Genomic DNA, 18,136 nt, shown 5'->3' with positions numbered 1-18,136 from the left:
GGCGGTGGTGGTGGCGGTGGTGGTGGTGGTGGCGGTGGTGGTGGGATGTATGTGTCCATGGGTGGGTGGGAGAGAAGGACCTTGCAGGAATCTCTGCTGCCTGGGCTAGAGCTGTTTGTTATCCTGGAAACCATGGTTGCTTTGAAACTGGCTGCTGAATTTCTCTCCTGCCAATTTCTAATTTCTGTGCATGCGCTGGCTAGGAGAAGGGAAGTCAAGCCAGGAATCTCCCCTTTCCACAGGTCCACTACCCAAACCCACCGCTGATGGGAAACCTCCAAGTGTACTGCAACCTCTACACCAGGATGTGCCTGGATAGGCCTAGTCACCTGCTGAAGGTGCTGTGGTACTTCTAGCCCAGTGCAGGGTCAGCTGCCTGCCCCACCCTGAGAGGCTTCTGGGAGCTCACACCCAATGCTGACCATCCCTGTGCTCCACCCAGTCCCCTGCTGGGGATAGGGGTAGCAGTGATTGCTGAGCAAGGCAGAGAAGGGGAGGCTGAGTAAAGCCTGGGGCTCCATGGGGCAGACAGCGGGAAGTCAAGAACCTGTCTGGGGGCTGTGAGGTGTCATCTGGCAGGTGGGATTCCACATGAGCTGTGGCTCCAAGCCTCCCTATCTCCCTTCCTGCCCCTATGCACACTCCAGGTCCCATCAGACTTCACTTACAAAGCACACATTCAAAGATACAATTATTAAGAATTTCAAGGCAGTGACTGCCACGCATTAAACCCCAAGCATGGGGGCCTACTGCCATTGCACAGGCTGCACCTCCAGGAAGCTGGTCCTACTCACAGCCTACCGCAGGTCTAGTTTAGGCTAGCTGGGCACGGATGGCTTCTTCCTGCTCAGTGCTGTGGTTCTGCATCAGATGTTTAGCTTTCCACGGTGTGTTTTCTCCCACTAGAGAGAACTCAGCGCTTCCAGCACCTCAGCTGCATTCCAGGGCCCAGCAGAACTCACCACTCTGGACATTTTCATCCTCTTCCCCGTTTTCTTTCACACACACAGACCTCTGCTCTCTGCATATGATCTTCCTCAGAGAGAACAGATTTGGTTGCTTGTGCTCTGTCCTCTTCTCTTTGTGCTGCCCCTATAGAACAAGAATCATCAAACAGGGTCAGGCACGGTGGCTCACACCTGTAATCCCAGCACTTTGGGAGGCTGATGTGGGTGGATTGCCTGAGGTCAGGAGTTCGAGACCAGCCCGACCAACATGGTGAAACCCCGTCTCTACTAAAAATACAAAATTAGCCGGGCGTGGGAGTGGGTGCCTGTAATCCCAGTTACCCAGGAGGCTAAGGCAGGAGAATTGCTGGAATTTAAGAGGTGGAGGTTGCAGTGAGCCGAGATTGTACCATTGCACTCCAGTCTGGGCAACAAGAACAAAACTCTGTCTCAAAAAAAAAAAAAAAAAAAAAATTGTCAAACAGCCAATTCAGCAACATCATTCTTCTCCTCCTTCCATTCCTCTATCCACCCAGAAGCTGACCCACACTAAATGGTTAAGAACTGTGAGGATAATCCAGCAATTTCCCTGCTAGATGTATACCCAAAAGAGTTGAAAACAAGGTTTCAAAGAGACATCTGTACAGCTACGTTCACGGCAGCACTATTCACAATAGCCAAAACGTGGACACAACACACGTGTCCATCAACAGATGAATAGATAACCAAAATGTGGCATAGACACACAATGGGATGTTTTCCTACCTTAAAAGGAAGGAAATTCTGGCCAGGTGCAGTGGCTCATGCCTGTAATCCCAGCACTTTGGGAAGCCGAGGCGAGAGATCACCTGAGGTCAGGAGTTTGAGACCAGCCTGGCCAACATGGTGAAACCCCGTCTCTACTAAAAACACACACACACACACACACACACACACACACACACACACAAAATTAGCTAGGCATGATGGTGGACACTTGTAATCCCAGCTACTTGGGAGGCTGAGGCAGGAGAATGGCTTGAACCCAGGTGATGGAGGTTGCAGTGAGCTGAGACTGCACCACTGCACTCCAGACTGGGCAACAGGAGCGAAACTCCATCTCAAAAAAAAAAAAAATTAAAATTAAAAAATAATAAATAAATAAATAAATAAAAAGGAAATTCTGACACATGCAATGCCATGGATGAACTTTGAACACTTTGTGATAAATGAAAGCAGCAAGCGCAAAAAGACAATGATTGTATGATTCCACTTATACAAGGTTTCTAGAGCAGTCAAATTTAAAGAGACAGAAAGCAGAATAGTGGTTTCCAGGGGCTGAAAGGAGGCAGGAATGGGGAATTATTATTTAATGGGTACAGAATTTCAATTAAGGAAGATGAGAAAGTTCTGGAGATGGACAGTGGTGATCGTAGCACGTCGAGGTGAATGTGCTTACACTTAAAAATGGTTATAATCATAAATTATATTACAGATATATTCAACTAAAGTAAGGAAAAAATAACCGTGAGGACATTTTGTTCTCCCTCAAACAGTCTTCAAATAAATTAAATTAAATTAAAGATCTTCAAATTAAGGCCTTCTAAAATCAAAAGAAAACAAAAACCAGCCATTAAAGAATCAAGAAATTCAGCCAGGCATGGTGGCTCACGCTTGTAACCCCAACACTTCAGGAGGCCGAGGCGGGCAGATTGCTTGAGTCCAGGAGTTCCAGACGAGCCTGGGAAACATGGTGAAACCCTGTCTCTACTAAAAATACAAAAATTGGCTGGGCGTGTTGGCTCACGCCTATAATCCCACGGGGAGGCTGAGGTTGGTGGATCACAAGGTCAGGAGATCGAGACCATCCTGGCTAACACGGTGAAACCCCGTCTATATTAAAGATACAAAAAATTAGCCAGGCATGGTGGCACATGCCTGTAGTCCCAGCTACTGGAAACTCAGGAGGCTGAGGCAAGAGAATTGCTTGAACCTGGGAGGCAGAGGTTGCAGTGAGCTGAGATTGCACCACCACACCCCAGCCTGGGCGACAAAGCGAGACTCTGTCTCAAAAAAAAAAAAAAAAAGAAAAAGAAAAAAATTAGCCAGCGGGCGGGCACAGTGGCTCACATCTGTAATCCCAGCACTTTGGGAGGCTGAGGTGAGCAGATCACAAGGTCAAGAGTTCGAGACCAGCCTGGCCGAAAAGATTGAAACCCCATCTCTACTAAAAATACAAAAATTAGCCAGGCATGGTGGCGCACGCCTGTAATCCTAGCTACTCAGGAGGCTGAGGCAGGAGAATTGCTTGAACCATGGAGGCAGAGGTTGTGGTGAGCTGACATCGTGCCATTGCACTCCAGCCTGGGGGACAGAGTGAGACTCGGTCTCAGAAAAAAAAAATATATATATTAGCTGGGTATGGTGGTGTGCACCTGTAATCCCAGCTACTCAGATGGCTGAGGCAGGAGAATCACTTGAACCTAGGAGGCAGAGGTTGTAGTGAGCTGAGATTGCACCACTGCACTCCAGCCTGGGTGACCAAGCAAGACGCTGTCTCAAAAGAAAGATAAAAAATAAAATAAATTTGTTTTGTAGAGACAGAGTCTTGCTATGTTGCCTAGATTGGCCTTGAACTCCTGGCCTCAAGTGATCCTCCTTCTTAGCCTCTTAAAGTGTGAGAATTACAGGCTTGAGCCACTGCATCCAGCATGAGGGAAGCTATTGCAAAATATAAAAAGTCATGAGACTATTGATGTCCTTTGATACAATCATCCTATCCCTTAGTATTGACTTCAAGACAGTGATCTAAAGGATAAAGAAAAGCTCTCTGCAGAAAGACGTGTATCGCAGTACTGCTTATCGTGGCAAAAAATCGGAAGCAAACTCAATGTCAGAACAAGAGGAGAATAGTTAATTAAATGATATATCTACTGCAAGGAGTCATGCAGTCATCAGGGGAAGATTATCCTGAAAACTCTTAAGTAGCTTGAGGGATGCTTGTGATGATCCAAATCAAAGTCAAAAAAAAAAAAAAAACAACAAGATTTAAAACCCCATGTACTAGGATGATAACAAGATGAAAAAGTGTTCCTGCAGAGAAAGACTGGAATGGAAAGAGGAAAGACAGAATTTTTGTATTGTTTGGATAATGAGATCATGGGGTGACTTCTTTCTCATTTGACCAGAACTTGTACACCATGGTTATATTAGTTTCTGTGCAACGAAGGCAATTAACAGACGAAAAAAGTCTAAGTAATGGACCCAGTGGCCATTTTCAGGATTAACAATACTCTGTGATGGTCTGATTGGTGCCCACGCAGACAAAGGTCCTTACCTAACCGCCGGGATGGCCCCACATTGCCTAGCAACTACTTGCTTAACAGCAGTTGCTAGGAAACCAAGAACACCACAGGACTCCTGACCAATAGCACAGCATCCATACTACTGCCAGCCTTCTCTTCAAGTTCTCTCCAGCAGTCATGCTCCTGTCCGGCCATTCCTCTTCTCCTCCTGTTCTCCTCCTTCTCATTCCTACCTGCCTGGGGCTAACCTGCGAGTAGCACTCACTCACGGGTCCCGCAATCATACAGCCTGACACAACACAGGTGATCACAGGTTCCAGAGGACCATTTTCCTTCCCCTGCTTCCCCTGCTTCCTTCTTGCTCCAGGACTGGGGCCTGGACCAGCGTGTGTGCATGGCTCAAAGTTTAAATCCGTAGTTATCCCACCATTGAGACAAGTATTGCTCATGGCCTCCATCAGGTTCCAGCACCTGGCAAATCCTACTCCTCCAGAGTGATTCCTTCAGGAAAGGTATGTACTGAGCTCAGCCCAGGGCTCCCACCATCCATCAGAGTGCCTGGTGGAAGCATTCCATGATTCTTTTTTTTTTTTTTTTTTTGAGATGGAGTCTCACTCTTGTTGCCTACGCTGGAGTACAGTGGTGCAATCTCAGGTCACTGCATGAGCCACCACGCCCAGCTAATTTTGTTTGTATTTTTAGTAGAGACAAGGTTTTGCCATGTTGACCAGGCTGGTCTCAAACTCCTGACTTTAGGTGATCCATCTGCCTCAGCCTCCCAAAGTGTTGAGATTACAGGCGTAAGCCACCTCGCCCAGCCAAATCCATGATTCTTGAATACATTCTTTGACAGGGGTCATGTGGACATCTCCCTGTTCCAAGTGGCCCACTTTAAAGAGAAAGAAAACCTCATGTAGGATGGATTAGTCTGAACACAATGATCCTGGAAGACTCCAATTTTCCACCATTGTTGAGAATGATCCCTGCTGCCCTGCACTTCTCATTCCCATCATCTCCATGTGTTGTTCGACCATCATGTCCATTCTCAGGAAGTCGCCATGTGTCTCTATTCAAAAAGATCTTTCTTCTATTCTTCTTCTTTTTTAAAACAGAGACAAGGTCTCACTATGTTGCCCAGGCTGGTCTCAAACTCCTGGACTCAAGCAATTCCCTGGCCTCAGTCTCCCAAAGTGCTAGGATTATAGGCAAGCACCCTGACAATTATTTTTATTTAGAGACGGGATCTTGCTCTGTCACCATGGCTGGAATGCAGTGGCATGATTATGGCTCACTGGAGCCTGGGCTCAAGGGATCCTCCTGCCTCAGCCTCCAGAGTATCTGGGAATACAGGCATGTGCCACAACACCTGGCTAATTAAAAAACTTTTTTTTTTTTTTGGGGGGGATGGAGTCTCGCTCTGTTGCCCAGGCTGGAGGGCAATGGCACGATCTTGGCTCACTGCAACCTCTGCCTCCCACGTACCAGTGATTCTCCTGCCTCAGCCTCCCGAGTAGCTGGGATTACAGGCACCCGCCATCATGCCCGGCTAATTTTTGTATTTTTGTAGAGACGGAGTTTCACCATGTTGGCCAGGCTGGTCTTGAACTCTTAACCTCAGGAGATCCATCAGCCTCGACCTTCCAAAGTGCTGGAATCACAGGCGTGAAAAATATATATATATATTTTTGAGACAGGGTCTTGCTATGTCGCCCAGGCTGTTCTTAATCAATCTTCAGATCTTCGCCTCCCAAAGAGGTGGGATTATAGACGTGGGTGCGTATATCGTATCTCCTTGCCACTGGAATATAAATTGCTTGAAAGCAGATACTCTGTGGCTTCTGTTATCACTGGCAGCTACAACAGCCTCAGGCCCAAAGAAGCTAAGATTTACTGCCTGCCTAGCGTTGTGTACCAGCTCGCCCAGAACAACTTCCCACTCATGAGCACACCTAATCAAACAACCGTTTGACGCCAGCTTTACTATTCCCTTCTTACACATCTGAAAACCTTTTTCAAGATCACACATTTAATGGGTGGTAGAGTCAATCATTTGATTCCCAGCTCACTGCCTGTCTCTCGAATTCTAGCTGTTGCTATCAGAATCCGGATCCAGGCCCGGCACGGTGACTCACGCTTGTAGTTCCAGCACCTTAGGAGGCCAAGGCGGGCGGATCACTTGAGGCCAGGAGTTCGAGACCAGCCTGGCCAACATGGTGAAACCCTGTCTCTACTAAAAATACAAAAATTTAGCCGGGAGTGGTGGTGGGTGCCTGTAATCCCATCTACTCGGGAGGCTGAGGCAGGAGAATCGCTTGAACCCGGGAGGTGGAGGTTGCAGTGAGCCGAGATTGCGCCACTGCACTCCAGCCTTCCAGCCTGGGCGACAGAGCGAGACTCCGTCTCAAAAAAAAAAAAAAAAAAAAAAAAAAAAAAGAGAATCTGGATCCAAAGCGGACATGCATCTGTGTCTCCCCCACCCCCACGCACTTGTTTGTGTCTGGCCTTTCTCCTACTCCAAGACGGGCTGCACTTCGGGGCTTGCTGCCATGGAGACGGCTCCGGATTTAGGAATACATTTCCTAGGCTTCTGGCAACTAACGTGAGGACCTGCTGGGATGAGGGAGGGGGAGCTCTGCAGAAGGGGGCGGGACACGTGGGGCTTGCGCGGCTTAGCGGGTGGCGGAGTCCCTCCTCGCGTCGGTGCCCTGTGTCTCTCCGTTCCTGCGCGCCCCCTTGTGCCCCGCACGCTGCGCGCACGCGAGTCCGCCGAGCCCATCCTGCGCCCCCGCACTCGGGCCAAGGCTTCTGCCCCAACTACCCTGGGCTTAGTTCGCGAAGGTCGCGAGTTGGCCTCCTGCGTTACCGGCGAGAAAGCTTCACAGGTGGCGCCACCCGGGGCTACGCGCCCTGCGGGGCCGCATGAGGTCGCGGCTGGAGCTGCTGTGAGAGGGCATGGGAGGCCCAGGCGGCCTGGACCTATCCTGCGACGCGGGGGCCACCTGGCCCCTAGCTGTCCTCTCCCTTGTCACCTGATGCCGTTTAAATTTTTTTTTTTTAATTTTGTAAATAAAAAAATTTAACGTCTCATAAAGATAGGGTCTTGGTATGTTGCCCAGGCTGGTCTTGAACTCCTGGGCTGAGGCGATCCTCCACCTTAGCTTCCCAAAGTGCTGGGATTACAGGCGTGAGCCACTCCACAGGGCCATCTGATGCCTTCCTTTTTTTTTCTTTTCTTTTTTTTTTGAGAGTGAGTCTCTCTCTGTCACCCAGGCTGGAGTGCAATGGTGCAATCTTGACTCATTGCAACCTCCACCTCCCGAGTTCAAGTGATTCTCCTGCCTCAGCCTCCCAAATAGCTGAGATTACAGGCCCGTGCCACAAGACTTGGCTGAGTTTTGCATTTTTAGTAGAGACAGGGTTTTGCCATGTTGGCCAGGCTGGTCTTCAACTCCTGACCTGAAGTGATCCACCCACCTTGGCCTCCCACAGTGCTGGGATTACAGGCGTGAGCCACTATGACCAGCCTCTGATGTGTTCTTGAACTCAAACTTTCAGCTCACCAAGGCCTCTAGGAGGGTCAAGAGGCCTGGATGGGTGGGTGGGAATGAAAATAGGTGAGGCAGGCCGGGCGCGGTGGCTCAAGCCTGTAATCCCAGCACTTTGGGAGGCTGAGACGGGCGGATCACGAGGTCAGGAGATCGAGATCATCCTGGCTAATGCGGTGAAACCCCGTCTCTACTAAAAAAATACAAAAAACTAGCCGGGCGAGGTGGCGGGCGCTTGTAGTCCCAGCTACTCGGGAGGCTGAGGCAGGAGAATGGCGTAAACCCGGGAGGCGGAGCTTGCAGTAAGCTGAGATCCGGGCACTGCACTCCAGCCTGGGCGACAGAGCGAGACTCCGTCTCAAAAAAAAAAAAAAAAAAAAGAAAGAAAATAGGTGAGGCACTGGACTTCCCTGGTTTGGGTTTGGGGGCGTTCACTACTTTGTCACCTGGTGATTTGAGAAAACACCCTCTAGTCCATCTAGGTCTCTGTTTCTGTACCTCTCTGTCTTTTGTTGTCTGTTTTCCCAAGAGAAAAGAAGAATCAATGACTGACAGCTGCCATCACCAGAATAAGGTGCAGTTTGCACGGGGGTATTTTTCTTAACTTTATTTGGGGGCTGTTGCTACATCCTATTTTGTGCACTCAAGTGTTTTGTCATTTGGGCAGATGTCTGTGAGACAAAGTAGCAAACATGAGAAGCCATGTTTGCTCATTTCTGTTTGCCAGAATAATTTCACTAAGTCCCTGACTCTGTAACGTCTGCTGCTCTCCGGAAAGATGCTTTGATAATGAAACAGGATAGAGCACAGGGCCCCCAACCTTGTGGTTGGGGCAAGACTCTTGCCTGACTCTTGCCTGTATTCGTTGAAAGATAAATGCTCCTAACCTTCTCTTTTTCTACATATAAAATAACATCTGGGCCAAGCTCAGTGGCTCATGCCTGTAATCCTAGCACTTTGGGAGGCTGAGCTGGGCTCAGACCAGCCTGGGCAACGTGGTGAAACCCCATCTCTACTAAAAATGCAAGAACGAACTGGGTGTGGCGGCATGTACCTGTAGTCCCAGTGATGCAAGATTTTTCTCAACCCTGCTTTGCCAGTTGGAAATTTCTGTGAATGGTGGGGTCTCTGTTTGTTTGTTCCCATCGTCCCACTCCAGCCCATGCCTCCCAGGCTGGCCCATCCCCACCGCCACTTCCCGTTGCATGGGATGGCCGCCTGGTGCTGGTGGAGGACTGGAGGGCTACAGCTTATAGCTCCTTTTGCCCCCTCTGTTCGGTGGGTTACAGGTTGTTGTCCCACCTCCAAGAAGAATGAGGTTATGGTGACAATCGAAGGGTGAGGACGGCAGAGAAGAATTTTATTGAGTGACAAAACAGCTCTCAGCTGAAGATGATGTGAGGGTGGTCCCCCACCTGAAGCTGGGTGGTCTCTTTCTTAATGTGGTTGGGTCCAGGGCTTTTATGGGCTCAGAATGGGGAGTGCACTCTCATTGGTTTGTGAGTAAGCAATAAAGGCTAAAACAAAACCACCACTCAAAGGTGGGCATGATAGTGTAAAAAAACCAATTAAGGAAGGGTAGGTGTATGGAAAATAGGTGAAGGGTGAGGATCAGTCAGAGGAAGGTGTCCCAAACAGGAGGGGAGGTTCTCAATCCAGTCCAAGGATTTACCTGGGACTTGTTGCTAGCCTTTAAACTGTCTTTGGCTTAAAGGTGGGGTTTCACTGGGGGCCTGTCCCTATCTGCCTAGGCATTTTACTGCCTCCTGCTGCTATTACCAGCCATTCAGGAGTCTGAGGCAAGCAGGTCACCCGAGCCCAGGAGGTTGAGGCTGCAGTGAGCTGTGATTCTCCTATTGCACTCCATCCTGGGTGACAGAGTAAGACCTTGTCTCAATAAATAAATAAAAATAACATCTGGCAGGGTTAGTGATTATGCTTCTGATAGTGACATGAGGCAGTCAAATGCCTAGGCAGATAGGGGTGGGTCCCTGGTGAAACCCCACCTCCAAGCAGAAGACAGTTTAAAGCCTGAAAATGAAGCTACAAGTTAAATCCTCAGACCAGACTGAGAATCTTTCCTCTGATTGATCCCCACCCTTCACCTGTCTTACCCTTCACCTTTCCTAATTGGTTTTCTACACTGTCGTGCCCACCTTTCAGTGATGTCTTCACTTTAACCTTTTTTGCATACTCACAAACCAATCAGCAGGCACTCCCCATTCTGAGTCCATAAAAAGCCCTGGACCCAGCCACACTGAGAGAAGAAAAAACCACCCCACTGCAGGGGTGGGGAACCACCCCACCGCACCCTGCATCCCTTCTCCACCAAGAGCTGTTTCATCAGTCGATCAAGTTCTTCTCCATCCATTCTCACCCTTCAACTGTCAGCATATTCTTCTTGGATGCAAGACAAGAGTTCTGGAACCGCCAAACTCAGGTACAAGCTGTAATACAGGTGGGCTGAGCCAGTATGCAAGCCAGACTCAGCCTGGGCAGGCTGAATGGGTGGGATACCACCAGTGGCAGGTATCCTGGCCCAACAAGGCCTAGGTGGGAAGGTGGGGGTGGGAGGCTTTGGGGAGTAGGAGGTTGGCGGGCAAAATGACAGAGAAAATTCCTGCATCACTTCCGCAGTCAATAACCACATGTACTTTGGTGATCACTGATGTACTGTACACCCACACCCTGGTCACTCTGATGTGATTTTGCAGGTACTGAACCCCACCACTTGCATATGAGTAGTGGGCTGAGACACTGCTTTGGAGCAACTGACAACCACTCCTGAACTTTAAGGCCTCAGTTTATAGTCTTCAGCAAGACTTCTGAATAAACTAGCTTTAATTATTTAAAAGCTTGATTTTTTTTTTTCTTTAGTTGACATGTCCCTGGATCACTCAATGTGTTTTTTTTGGTCCGCCTGGAACAAGATGTTTGAGGTGGGACTAGCCTTTCAGGAGGAGTTATTCTGGAGTCCTTGGGGGTAACCTCACCCTCTGTGGCCCCTTTGATAGGTGGGTAGTAGGATTGGGGAGCGTGGAAAGTGGGGACTCCCTTGCTCAATAACAATTATTGCACCTCCAGCTGGGAGCTAACACTTGTAGGACGGTTCCTTGGGAAGGCCCTGAGCTACCAGACTCCACCTGCAACCTTCTGATCAGAGAAGAGGACCAGAGCTTCCTCTAGAGAGATCCAGGGTTTTATCTTGAGAATGGATTAATTGCACTATGCTGTGCAATGTGATGCGCAGTGCAAGGCAATAGAAGCAAATAGTTTAGTCCTAAGAGAACCCCCCTACCCCATGCTTCTGAGGGACTCCTATGAGGGGCCTTGGCTATTTGGAGAAGAAAGAAGGTCTAAAACAAATAGGGCATTTTTTTTCTCTCTTGAGAGAGTTGATGACATCGAATTCAGATGCAAGTTTGCAAGTTGTACACCTGCCACATTTAGCAGAAAACTGCTGACCCAGGCAGCTGATCTGAAATTCGTTCAAATCAGCAAGTTCATTATGCATAGCTTCCTTGTTTTTGGAAGTGGAAAGCCAGAGTCTTGGTGTAAACTAGGTTCCTTCCTTCCTTCCTTCCTTTCCTTCTCCTTCCTTCCTTCCTTCCTTCTCTTTCCCTCCCTCCCTCCCTCCTTCCTTCCTTCCTTCTTTCCTTCTCTTTCCCTCCCTCCCTCACTTCCTTCCTTCCTTTCTTCCTTTCCTTCTTTCCTTCCTTCCTTCCTTCTCTTTCCCTCCCTCCCTCCCTCCCTCCCTCCTTCCTTCCTTCCTTCTTTCCTTCTCTTTCCCTCCCTCCCTCACTTCCTTCCTTCCTTTCTTCCTTTCCTTCTTTCCTTCCTTCCTTCCTTCCAATGGCTGGTGTAGACTTCCTTCCTTCCTTCCAATGGAGTCTCGCTCTGTTGCCCAGGCTGGAGTGCAGTGGCACGATCTCAGCTCACTGCAAGCTCCACCTTCCGGGTTCATGCCATTCTCCTGCCTCAGCCTCCCGAGTAGCTGGGACTCCAGGTGCCCACCACCACACCTGGCTAATTTTATTTTTTTATTTTTAGTAGAGACAGGGTTTCACCATGTTAGCCAGGATGGTCGCAATCTCCTGACCTCAGGTGATCCACCTGCCTTGGCCTCCCACAGTGTTGGGATTACAGGTGTGAGCCACCGTTCCCAGCCTTGTTTATGCTTCCTCCATAGGCTTATCCTACCTGAGACCAGAGAACAGACCCTGGATCTTAGGTAAAGAACATTTTTCTCAAAGTGTAGGTGTCCTGCTAGACTCCACTTCCATTACAAGAGCTGGGATACAAAAGTTCAGGAACAGTGTCATCTCCAGAGGAAGATTCTCACAGTCAGCCACATTTGTTGAACATGTTTCCAATGTGATATAAGCAAAAAAGTCAATCTGTCCAGAAGGTAGATCGGATCCCCCACGTCCCTTCACCCATGCTTTCTTTCTGTGACCTGACTGAAAATCACAGAGTGACTTGACTGCTCTGTGACCCAGCCAGCTGCAGGTTCTTCCCAGCAGGCTGGAACCCAAACCGAGGCCTTGAACATTCTGAGGCGCTGAAAAAGGTATCTCGGTTGTTGTCAAAAACACTGAAGGAAACTGGTTGCAGCCCTGAGCCAGATTCCTTAAACCCTCCCACAAACTGCATACCTGACCCTCTTGCTGCAGGGATATGTAGGTAGAATCCCTTTTCTCTTGCTGTTAGTCTCAGAGATACACTGCACCCCACTCTCTGTGTCAGTGTCCCTATTCAGTGCTTTGGACGGATTGCTCTGAATTTAGTGCTGCTTTTTTTGGAATCCCAGCCAGCCCCATGTTGGTATGGTTTGAAGTAGTCCCTTGCAGGAATTCCCCGGAGGCTGCTTCTGGGCTGGCTGGACACAATAACAGCTGAAAACTAAATGGAGTATGCAACTTTTTATTCCTTTATTTTCACTTTTTCTTTTTTATGTATTTTTTAATTCTTAAATTTAAAAATAGAAGTAAAAAAATTTTAATTTATAGGGGTTTTCTGGTAAAAATGGAAAGCCTGCTAGGCAAATTCTCAAAGAGCTGTAATACGCCTGTATTTTCTGAATAAACTTCCCTCCACTTTACTGTGTCGGCTTGCTCTTGTAGATCTTCCTGTACAAAGCCAAGAATCCACGTGGTCTCCCATGCTGAACCCCAGTTTTGGGGCTCACCCTGTGACACGGTCAGAGGCAGATGGTTCCGTGTCCCTCCTATTCCTCCTTGCTTCTGGATGGGATCCAGAGGGCTCTAGGCTTGGCTGCTGTGGCCACCAGACGAGGCTCTATGAGGTCTGTGGGGGTCTTGCCAGCTCCAGATGGACATTCCCTGAGATGCTGTTAGGCCACCTGGACTGGGGCCCCCTGTGGCATCCCTGGCATAGACACATAATGGCCAGCAAAGGCATCATCAGAGTTCCATTACTTTAGTGCTGGAAGGCAAATCAGATGGCAACTTGTTTGCAGAGAAAGAAACTGAGACCCAAAGAAGGGTCAGGCAAAGCCAGGACTCCAGGGCTGGTGTTCATACTTCAGCTGCTGAGTGGCAGGAGTCCCTTTTTGCTGCCCTTCTCCCAGAGTTCCATAATGAGGTGAGGATGGGTCTCCTTCAGGGCTTGGTAGAGTTGATCTTTGCACCTCCGGTCCCAGGACTGGCTCAAGCTGAACAGCTTCCGCATCTGGCTGGGCCTGGTGTCCTCAGCCAGCACCCTCTCATACTGCTCCTGGCTCAGCACCTGTCCATACAGTTTGTCCAAGACAACCTCCACCGATGTCACTCGGGCTATCAGCTGCTCTCGATACTGGTCCACAAAGTGCAGCAACCCCGGGGCATCCAGAGATGAAGGTAATGCTGGCAATGAACAAAGAAGGGCTCCAACCACAGCCTCCATCTCCAATCCCCATCTTCAGCCCTTTCCTCTCTCCTCTCTGCATCCCTCGCTTCCTTCTGCCTCCAGAAATGCACTTCTGCCCTCCCTCATGCCAGCATCTAGCCTGGCATTCTGCCAGAGTGGGGATCGGGAGTGGAGTTCCTGCTGGGCGCATTGGAGGCTGTCAGATAAGGAGCTCTAGGGTCTCTGTGGATAGGACAAAAGGGTATGGGGAGGGACCATGCACCGCTCTCCAGGGCCTGACCCCTTGTGAGGTCTGCAATGATGAGTCCCTTCCTTTCTCTCTTCCCTTCCCCCAAGAACCAGACAGTACCCCAGAACTGCCACTGCCTCCTGTGGTCTCTGAGAGTTGTTACTGACCTATGGGGGCTGGAGGGACCAGAGTAGCTGCAGGTGCGAGATCTCCTGGACAAACACAGAGATGAAGATGATCTGAAACAGTGCTAAGTTATTAACACACACAGTACACCTCCAGGCTCCCACTCACTTCTGAGATTCTTCGATTTAGAAAAAAGTCACAGACAAATTCTGGTAGAATCTGGAGTAAGAGCTGGAAAGGTCCTTAGAGGTTATCTAGGTGAATCCCTTCTTTATGCATATGGGGAAACTGAGGCCCAGAAGCTGTGATCATACAGTAATAGAGAGAAGGCATCCAAATGAGCAACAGCAATTTCTCCTACAACATCCCAGACTTGGTTTTAATCCCGTGTTGGCCTGAACTGTATCCCTGGTGAACTAACCAAACCCCTTGCTAGATAGCTTGAACTATTTAGCACCTCCTTGTTCTGAGCAGAAATCTACTTCCTTGTTCTTGTTTAGCCTTCTAGACTGGCACCAACCAAAGGTGTATGTTCTGGAATTGGATGTCAGAATCTAGAAGCAAGATCAAGCAATCTTAGGACATGCGAATAACAAATGAATTTTAACAGAAAAGACAGACAACAACAAAAATGAAGGGACTTAAAAATTGCTTTGCAAAGGAGAGAAAGGGGAAGTTCACAGCAGCTCATATGTACAAGGTCTGAGAGGCTGAGCAGGCTCCAAGTTCAGTGTGATCTCACAGTTCAGGGAGGTGGGCACAGGGGAGGGAGTTGAGGCTGTGGTACCAGGAGCACAGGATCCATGTGGGTGGAGAAAGGAGGGTATTTCGCATCCTCTCTGCTGACTGGACAGTCCAGGGGTCAATTCTGACTCATTCCCACACTGGAGCATCTGCTGAGGGAGGTGACTGGATGGCAAAGAAATTACAAACCAAAATAGCAGAGGAACGATGGAAGGAGCTGAGATGTGTAACTTGTATAACAAGAGTCATCAGGAAGGCTATGACCACAGTCTTCCAGAATCTAAATGGCTTTCTCATGGGGAAGGAGATACACTTTTTCTATGAGTTCCAAGGGACATAATTAAGACTGGTAAGAGGCAGAGATTGGCTTAACATGAGCAAAAAGATAATATTGCTACGATTTGTTAAGGATTATTGCATGAGGAATGTATAGACATCGCTTTATTTAATCTTTCCAACATTCCTACAAATTAGTCATTATGATCCTCTTTTTACAGACGAGGGACTCAAATGAATTAAGTAATTTTCCCAAGGTCACTCAGCAAGTAAGTGCTGGAGTGGGATTTGAATCCAGGTCTGAAGCTGGGGCTGGTTAGTTCTCCATCTGTGTTTGCACCCAAGCCAGGACTCAGTAAAGCCCATCCTCTTTCCACTACACTGTGAAGCCAGCTTGTTGCAGCTCAGGAGGTAGACTCACCATTTTTTGACAGCTGACTAGGGATGGTTGTCCTAGAAAGACCGTTTGGAGGGTTTGGGTTCTTAGAGTGTTGGTACTAGACTAAGAGTCCATACGTTTTCTCTATCCCAGAAAATGTATTATTTGATTTCCTCTTGTCTACCTCAAAAACACTGAGCGATACAGGGAGAGTATCTGAAATTGCCAAATCGGCTTAACCCATACAACCATATGACTATCTAGGTCTTATTCTTCCACCTTACATCCAAACTACCATGAGAAACTTAGTGAAAAGCTTTGTGGATGTCGACATCTGTTAATTCAAGGGCACTGTGAAGACACCATTGTACCTGGAAGACAGCATACATTTTAGAGGGTCAGATTGACTCAGGTTTAAATTCTAGTGATAACAACTGTTATGTAACCTGAGAAAGCCACCTACCTCCTACCTCCTGTGGGCTATTTCTTCTCATCAGTAAATTGTGATAATGCACACGCCCTCCCCCAGCACCACCCCCCATCCCCCACACACAGACTTTCTATCACTGACTTTCTTCTTCTTTTTTTTTTTGGAACGGAGTCTCCCTTTTTGTCCAGGTTGGAGTGCAGTGGAGCGATCTCGGCTCACTGCAACCTCCGCCTCCCGGGTACAAGCGATTCTTCTGCCTCAGCCTCCTGAGTAGCTGGGACTACAGGCACATGCTACCACGTCCAGCTAATTTTTGTATTTTTCGTAGAGACAGGGTTTCACCATATTGGCCAGGCTGATCTTGAACTCCTGACCTTGTGATCTGCCCACCCCAACCTCCCAAAGTTCTGGGATTACAGGTGTGAGCCACTGTGCCCAGCTACTTCATTGATTTTCTTTCTCTTCCCACCTCTGAGTTCTCTGGACTTGTCCTGGTTTTACCTGGTTTCACCAAGGCCTCCCACACCAGACTCTCATCTTTCTTGTCTTTCATTTGCAGCCTGATCCCTGATCCCAAGTGGCCAACGTAGAACTCCGAGAACAGCTGGGCTTCTCCAGGGCTTCGATAGCAGAGCTCCAGTTCCTGAAGAGGCAAAGAGTTTAGTTGCCACCCTGTTCATCTTGCATGGAAGGTTATTCCCCACCTGATATCTTCTTGGCTCTGCTTGGTTCCACAGGGATACTCCAATGATCCCTGTACTGAAATCAACTACCACCTTCAGAAACTGCTCTTTTCCCAATTTTCCACAGAAGGATGACGACACAACTGAGCACCTCAAGGGTAAGTCAGGGCTCGTCCTTAAACGTAGTGCTCATAATCCTAAGCCAGGTCCTTCTTCCTTCACTTCCCCCACCTTGAATTCAAACCCTCATTTCTCCAGCCCAAAGCCTGTGTTCCCAATGGATCCCAAACTCCACCCACTTTCAATTGACAAAAATTTATATCCATCCCTTTTCCTAAATCCCAGCTAAGACAGAACTCTTGATTCCCCACTGTCTTCCAAACATGCTCCCTTTCCAGTTTCCCCAAACTCAGTAAAGGACAGGACCATCCACTGAGCATGCAGGCTCCAAACTCGGAATCATGCTTAACTCCTTCCCTACACAGGCCATCCAGCAGGTCCTGTTGGCTTTACCTTCAAAATCAACCCTGAATTCATACACTTTTCTCCATCTCCCTCGCTACCTTCCTCGTCAAGTGACCTTCAACTGTAACTTGCAGTATTGCAACAGCCTTTTTCTTTTTTGTCTTTTTTTCTTTTCTTTTCTTTTCTTTTTTTTTTTTTTAAGAGAGATGGGGTTTTTCCATGTTGCCCAGGCTGGACTTGAACTCCTGGGCTCAAGTGCCTCAGCCCCCTGAGTAGCTGGGACTACACGCGTGCGCCACCATACCCATCTTATTTTTTCATTTTTCATAGAGATGAGGTCTCCCTACATGGCCCAGGCTCATCTTGAGCTCTTGGCCTCAAGCGATTCTCCCACCATGGCCTCTCAAAGTGTTGGAATATAGGCGTGAGTCACTATACCCAACCACAACAGCATTTTTTTCTTTTTCTTTTTTTTTTTTTTGAGACAGGGTCTTGCACTGTTGACCAGGTTGGAGTGCAGTGGCATGATCTCAGCTCACTGCAACCTCCGCCTCCTGGGTTCAAGCAATTCTCCTGCCTCAGCTTCCCAAGTAGCAGGGTTTACATGTGCCCACCACCACGCCTGGCTAATTTTTGTATTTTTAGTAGAGACTGGGTTTTGTCATCTTGGCTAGGCTGGTCTGGAACTCCTGATCTCAGGTGATCTGCCCACCTCAACCGCCCATAGTGCTGGGATTACAAGCATGAGCCACCATGTCTGGCCTTTTTTTTTTGGACAGAGTTTCGCTCTTGTAGCCCATGCTGGAGTGCAGTGGGGCGATGTTGGCTCACTGCAACCTCTGCCTCCTGGGTTCAAGCAATTCTCCTGCCTCACCCTCCCGAGTAGCTGGGATTACAGGCGCCTGTCACCATGCCCCGATACTTTTATGTATTTTTAGTAGACGGGGTTTTACTGTGTTAGCCAGGATGGTCTTGATCTCCTGACTTCGTGATCCGCCCGTCTCAGCCTCCCAAAGTGCTGGGATTACAGGTGTGAGCCACTGAGCCACTGCACCTGGCCCATAACGGCCTTTTGACTTGTCTCTCTGCTTTCACTCTTGCCTGCTTATCATTCATTCTCACCCAGCAGCCAGAGGCATCTTTATGTAGGTAAACCAGGT

At 48.5% G+C, this 18,136-nt stretch overlaps 2 protein-coding genes across 2 annotated transcripts in view; both read right to left on the bottom strand.

Moving 5' to 3' along the window:
* Window positions 1-18,136, bottom strand: part of LOC105549933 — a 25,425-nt gene that overhangs the window by 5,607 nt on the left and 1,682 nt on the right. The window contains exon 2 of the mRNA XM_011994672.1: window positions 16,330-16,471. The gene's annotated coding sequence lies outside the window, so the exon portion shown is untranslated. The remainder of the gene's footprint in view (window positions 1-16,329; window positions 16,472-18,136) is intronic.
* Window positions 12,684-18,136, bottom strand: part of NLRP1 (NLR family, pyrin domain containing 1) — a 54,426-nt gene continuing 48,973 nt past the window's right edge. Inside the window, exons 16-18 of the mRNA XM_011994673.1 lie at window positions 16,330-16,471; window positions 14,041-14,085; window positions 12,684-13,640 (exon numbers count right to left, since the gene is read on the bottom strand). Coding sequence (XP_011850063.1) covers window positions 13,321-13,640; window positions 14,041-14,085; window positions 16,330-16,471 — 507 coding nt within the window. The 3' untranslated portion in view covers window positions 12,684-13,320. The remainder of the gene's footprint in view (window positions 13,641-14,040; window positions 14,086-16,329; window positions 16,472-18,136) is intronic.

The sequence above is a fragment of the Mandrillus leucophaeus genome, unplaced genomic scaffold (assembly GCF_000951045.1).
Source record: "Mandrillus leucophaeus isolate KB7577 unplaced genomic scaffold, Mleu.le_1.0 Scaffold46, whole genome shotgun sequence".
NCBI classification, from domain to species: Eukaryota; Metazoa; Chordata; class Mammalia; order Primates; family Cercopithecidae; genus Mandrillus; species Mandrillus leucophaeus.
The sequence above is the reverse complement of the archived record's forward strand: the minus strand, read 5'-3'. Positions and strand labels throughout refer to the sequence as shown.